The sequence below is a fragment of the Alexandromys fortis genome, unplaced genomic scaffold (genome assembly GCF_014885135.2).
Source record: "Alexandromys fortis isolate MF-2015 unplaced genomic scaffold, M_Fortis_MF-2015_v1.1 scaffold_44, whole genome shotgun sequence".
Lineage (NCBI taxonomy): Eukaryota > Metazoa > Chordata > Mammalia > Rodentia > Cricetidae > Alexandromys > Alexandromys fortis.
In genome coordinates this window covers 5,950,603-5,957,229 of record NW_026067921.1, presented here as the reverse complement: position 1 = coordinate 5,957,229, position 6,627 = coordinate 5,950,603, and the positions used below count along the sequence as shown (strand labels likewise).

Sequence of the window (6,627 nt, the reverse complement as noted above, 5' to 3'; positions counted from 1 at the left end):
TACTAGAAGGAGTACCTGTTCCTCCCTCTTGATAACTTATTAGCCTGAGAAAAACCTACACCTCTAAAGATTCTTATATTGAGTTGAGGCCAAAATAAAACTGAATGCATATGTAAGTCAAGAATAAACATGCCTTATGAGTGTGCAACTGCTGAAACCCAGTGTACCAAAGATACATCTGCAGCAGGTACAAGAGATGACTATAAGCAATTTGTCTAATACCTATTGATTATATGACACACAACAAAAATCTTGTTACAACTTCATTCACTTCTTACAACAACTGCTACACCTTTTCTTTGAGTCACTGAAAACAAGAACTGTGGCCCTGTGCATTATAAGATGCACCAGTGGCAACAGACTCTCTCCATTCTGTCGTCTCTAGACTTACTGAATTTGCTCACCTTTGGCCACCTCTTACTGTTCTGTGGTCTGAAAAATTGGATTCTTTGACAGGAGTAAAATAGTTCTTTGGTGAGTACTGTGTGAAATTTAGCACGCATTTGGATGAGAAAAAAAAAAATGTTTTCATGGGATTGGAGCCAAAGCTAAATCTTATCTTTCTGTTTAAGAACATGGTGGAAATAAATAAATAAATAAATAAATAATAAATAAATAAGCCCAGCCAAGGCTCAAATTAACACACTGGAGCAGAAACTTAACCACAGTTCCTCCTCCCGAATCCCCAGTGTCACAGAACAGAAGTTCACACTTGACAACTTCTTAAAATCAGAGATTATACGAAGTTGAAAAGATCAAGAAACATAGTGCAGAAACTTTTCCATCAAAGGTTGCAGAAAATTAATTCACCTAACTTCATCTGTGTTTTCAAATAAGCCCATGTCAAGGCCAAAGCCCTGCCTATATACCCAATCTTCTGGCAAGGCTGGCTAAGTTGTTACAGACACTGGGACTGGTGCCCACAGTAGCACACTCAGTGCTGGAGTGAAGTCCAGTTACCATGAGCAGAGTTGATGGCTCTTGTCCTATGCTAGGCATCAGCCTGCATGACCGGAAGAAGGTAATGTACTTATGAAATTCTGAGACCATCAGCTCTGTGCCTACAGTCAGAGCTGTGGAAGAACTTAAACACAATGACAAAAAAAAAAAAAAAAACATTCCATTTAGTTTTCCTCCTATCCCATATTTAATAAACGACAACTCTGAAATAAAGAATTTTATTTCATACAAAAGAATCAGTAGTTCATGATTAGGTGAGCAAACATTTTTTTTCAGTCCATTATTTTTGGGTTATATTGCAAGTGGCTTCCTGACTCACTATTTGCCTACATGCTCGTGGGAAGCTTCTGTAGCCTCTTCTTGGTAGGAACTCCTGTTTTTCTGAATTCTTCCCTTTCCTTGAGGTATTCCAGTTTGCATTCTTCATAGAAGGCTGGATCATTATAGCTACAAGCAGTAAATTAAAGTATTTCAAAATAGATACAATATAAGCATTAGTAACATTAAATTATTCATGAGAATCAGTCTTGAGAAGTTGACTTTCAATAATAGTCACCAAGACACAATAAACATTAATAAACTAGTAAGAAAAACAGAATTGAAGATTTTTAAAAATTTGTAATTAAAGCATATAGTAATACAAAGTCTTGAGATTAGTCTTACCACAGAACAGAACAACGAATGATGCTACATTCCGGGAGCCCATGGCCTAACAGATATAAAAAGTGCAAAGATGGCCATGGAAACACAAGGAAGCAGAGGTGTCAGCAAAACAAACTTGAGTTTGCAAGGCCACAGAAACCCAACAAAAGGGCATGTTGAAAAGCATATGTGAGGATAGAGTGACACGTACAAGGTACTACAAGTGGGCTGGTACTCTCACAGTGAATTATGCACGCAGCAGAAAGAACCCAAGGAACAGTGCACAGGGACCTAAATATAATGGGCCACTTCTGCCAATTTACAACAATCTATCCCAAGAGCAATAGAATAAAACTAACTGTGCAAATAGAGGTATTGAATGGCTGGCAATTTGTGGCAGATAGGCTGAAAGGGGCAGCAAGCTTTTTAAAGCTGGATTGCTAATAGTATTCAAGCAAGAAATGATGAAGGCCTACACTAGCTCAAAGGAAGAGCTACATGTAGGGATGTAATGGGATAAAACCTGAAGCATGATTAATAAAAACCAAGAGACATATTGGGGTTCAACGTGAAGGTCAGAAAAGCAAAACAGCCACTGGCTCTTACCTCTACCTCAATCTGAAATGGTGATCCTGCCTCCAGGAATCTCAGAATGAGACTGAGTGCTGTCTCTTCCCATCAAGGTCAATCAGAGATATATTTTAGATATAAAATTGTTTTTCAGAACTTCAGAAACCCACAGAACATGCCATTAAAAGTGTTTTAATAACGAAGGCTATTCATGACATTGAGACATGCCTGCTCCTTGCAGCACCAATTTACTTCAAAAAAGGATGGAGGGCATTGAAGGACCTCCATATGGAGTTTGCTTTCTTTGTAGCAAAACTAGGTCAAGAACTGCCCTTGCCTCAATTACTGACAATATACTGTCCAAACTAGACAAGCAGGACACAAAAGAAAGCAACTGCTGAACTTTGCTAAGACAAAGTAGTACAGTCCTTTAAAATTCCTGTTTCACAGTCTGTCAGATATTCTAGGCCTGCAGACCTAAGATGGATGCCCCAACGTTACAGAGTAACCTTGGGTGACTGTCTAGGCAGAAGCTGTCTCTATTATTTCTAGAGTTCTGGAAGTTTTTGCTCTACACTTCCTGTTTACTCAGGTAATATTATATCCTTCTTGAGTCTCTGTTAGTGTTGAAGACTTAAGACAGTTATATCATAGTCTTTGTTACTAAAGTCAAAAAAGAAACTTATAAAAGATGTAAAGTTTATAAGATTGAGAGACATAGGAGTTTAAGTTATTTAAGAAACTGTTTTAAGGTCTAAAAAGGTATTTTTAGGTAAGCAATACAAGTTATGATAGAAAGTGGTTTAGGTATAAAACTTTGAACTCACTAAGATAGGATAGGTAAAAGAGTAATTTCTCTGAATCGCCAAATACAAATGAACTAGACATTATGAATGTAATCATTATCTGATAATTGTTATTAATGCATATATAATTTTACTGTGTTAAGAGTTTTTTACACAAAAAGGAGGAAATGTTGCATGATATTTGTTTGCACTATAAAAAGCTGAATGGCCAATAGCTAGGCAGGAGAGGTTAGGTGGGACTTCTGGGCAGAGAAAAAGAACAAGGGATGAATCTAGGTGCACAAGGAGCCACCAGAAAGACAGGAATGGAGTCAGACATACAGAATGGAAGACAGATTGCCAGGGACCAGCCCTGGCAGTAACCAGGTCCCAGAGAGGAGGTAAGGAGTTGGCGGGGGGTGGGGAGGGTGAGCCAGGCATGATTGTTGAGAGAATCCTGTAGCCTGACTGAGTAGCAGCAAGAGTGCCTCTTTATACAGAATTTAGTAAGAATGGAGAGATTCATGTGTTCCAAAATACAGATCATAACATTTTTGGTTTCAGACATGTGTTTAGCTTTTCCTCTTGCACACTGGAGTCACAAGTTTAGTCATCATTGATGAGCCATGACAGAAAAAAATTATCTTTTACAACCAATTTTACTCATCAGCCCCGTAACACAACTTTTAAGTTTCTCGAGGTATATGACAGCCCATTCTCAGACTGCCAGCTTTTGGGGCTTTAAGGACAATAGACAGAAAATCTTCAAGCCTGCCTGGGCAGTTTGCCATGTCCCGAGCTGTTTATCAACTCTGGCCAAAGCTGCTACAGTTATTATTCAATTTCTGGCATAATACAGTGTCTATATTTTATATCTTTATAGAATTTATTTACGTGAATCACGGAAATCTTTTGTTCCTTGGTCATAAAACACCACAGTGGCTCTACACAAGCTAACTTTTCTAAAACGGGAAGTTCTGACACCTCATCTTTCTATCCACACCATTCTTTGCCCATCGATATAAATTTCTGTGTGGGCAGAGGTAACTTTGTTGCTATATGTGCCACATAATCACCTGAGTGTATAGCAGGAAGAGGCTTGCAATCTGATCTGTGGCCTGCTCCTCTAGTCCATCCAATCCTGTTGACATTTCAAAGTTTACTTTGATTATCTTGTTCCTGCTTCAGGAAGGTTTGCCCACCTACTGGGGCGTGGCCTCATGGACTATTTACCTGGATGCTGAAGGGCATCGGGCACCTTCTCTCCTCACCCCTGATTCCTGTTTTTCTTGGTTGGATCTCATCTCCATCCACCGTTCAAGCAGAGAATCCTGATTTGTAAGTTTTCCCCCTAAATAAATAACTACCTATCTCTCAGTTCTGAGCCAGTGTGAGATTTCTTTTAAGCGCCCAATATCTCTGCCTTGGTGTTCCTGAGTAAGTCCAAGGATAGATGTTTCAAAAATATCTCTTATCTTCATAAAGAGACCTTTGGCTTCCACTACTTCCGAGGCATAAGGAAGACCTTCAAGTAGATAAGGTTATCTTCCTAAAGCGGGAGGGGAAGTAGCTCAGGACTTTCCTTTGGAAGCTTAGAAGCAATACTCCTGAGAGAAGGCACAAATGACTCATAAGAAATTTTCCTTCAATCTAATATCCTCAAATTGCATAAATATTAAAAGTCCCCTCGCGTACCCAACATGTGGAGAGCAAAACCAAAAGCGGCACGGCGGCATGGTGCCGCTCCGCTTTGCTGGGTCTTTGCCAAGCAGCTACGCTGCCTTTACGACTTGGGCTGTTGCCATCAGATATGACCATGCCAACAAGTAAAAAGCCATGTGGCAAAATGTAGATTAATAGAAACAAGTTAATTAAATTATAAAAGTTAGTGTGGACAAGTCTGAGCAAAAGGTCAAGTTTTCATAATAAGAAGTCTCCATGTATTATTTAGGAGCTGGCAGACCCCAAGAGAAATCTGACAAGAAAGGCCAACTAGACAACACTGCCAGGGAAACCAAAGAGCTTCACTATCAGAAGGCTGAGGAAAGAAGAAGGGCTGCTTGTTTGGCCATGAAGCACATTAGTCTTGGGCAGTTTTGGAGGACTCAGAAGTAGGTCACAGCATAGGGAAGAATGAAGATGAGAAGCAGAGACAAAGGAGCACAAACCACTATTATCTCAGTGTGTCCCGAGAGGGGAGCTGCAGTTGCACGCATGCTGTGGCTCACCATGGAAATTAACAAAGAAGGGCACTTATTCTGGGACTTAATGTCAAAGAAGAGTTTCGATACTTTGCGGTTTTCTTCAGCTAATATCAAATTCACCTTTGCTTCTTTGGTTGCTTTCTCTCTTCTAAAGCCAACAGCAACAGTTTTCACCCTCCCTCCCCATGACAAACTAGACCCTGAGCTTCCTATGTCTAGGGAGCGGGAAATGAAAGATAGTCAAACAGTAACAAACAGTACCTATCAAACCAGAGTGGATCAGAAAGGTTAATGTTCACCAAGTGCCTAAGGAGCGCTAGGCACCCTGCTCAATGGATTTAGAGTGCTTCCCAAACATTCCCAGAACTGTCTCTTCTCACAGTGAGGTCAGCCCCAGGTCTCAGAGCTAGCTAAGTTCTCATTGACCCTGTTGAGCCCAGGCTGTCCTCTGTGTAGAGGGCTTCTGCTACTCTGCTGCTCTAGGGCTGCCCCACCTACAGAAGGTTTATGTTCAATTAAAAACATGATATTTTAATTACGGAATTAGAAGCAAGAAGTTATGCATATTATTATGGAGACAGAAACCACAGGCATTTGGGCAAATTCTTCATGAAACTTGCTTGTGCCTTCAAAACCTACTTGGACCAAATCAAATGGGCGCTGCTGGGCTTGTACTACTCTGAGGCTTGGTTGGTCAGATAATGCTGCCCTCTCGTGATTGCATGATAATTTGGTGACCCACAGCCACACACTCAGTTTCCACTAAGGCCCAAAACCAGACCAAGAGCTGACTCTCAGGGGGAGAATAGTTATCTTCAGATGGTGGTAGATACTTGCTCCAAGATCCCAAAGGTCTCTTCTGTGGTTCACCTATAGGCTTTCACCTATAGGAGCCTGACAAAGTCTCCAAACAGTATCCCTATCTGCCACTACCACCATAAGTACCATCAGGTCTGCTGGATCATATGGTCCAAGTGGTAGAGCACGACAGCCTGGAGGCCCCACTTGAAGCTCTCAGCTTTCCAAGTCACTTGGTATATGGGCCAGAATAACACACCCAAGTGAAGAATGTGCTCTCTCCGGAATCAGAAAGGCACACTAAATGTTGTGCTTCTGTCCTGGTGGTGGGAGGAGCCAAGTGCAATAACTTATCCTTCACCTCAGAATGAAAATCTGCATGCTCCATAGCACTGGACTCCTAAGAATTTCACTGAGGAGGAAGCCCCTTAAATTGGGCTGGATTTATTTCCCATCCTCTGATGCATATATGGTTACCAACAAGTCCAAAGTGGTTGCTATCTCCTTGTTTTCTTGGTCCAATAAGTATTATGTCATCAATATAGTATAGCAGTGTGATATTTTGTGTTAGAGACAGATAACCAAGATTCCTTCGAAGTAAGCTATGACAGAGGGCAGGAGAGTTAATATACCATTGAGATATATAAAGGTATAATGTTGCCTTTGCC

General features: G+C 40.8%; 1 protein-coding gene across 1 annotated transcript in view; it reads right to left on the bottom strand.

Moving 5' to 3' along the window:
• Nucleotides 1-1,162: 1,162 nt before the first annotated feature.
• Nucleotides 1,163-6,627, bottom strand: part of Cmc1 (C-X9-C motif containing 1) — a 92,606-nt gene continuing 87,141 nt past the window's right edge. Inside the window, exon 7 of the mRNA XM_050141745.1 lies at nucleotides 1,163-1,407. Coding sequence (XP_049997702.1) covers nucleotides 1,287-1,407 — 121 coding nt within the window. The 3' untranslated portion in view covers nucleotides 1,163-1,286. The remainder of the gene's footprint in view (nucleotides 1,408-6,627) is intronic.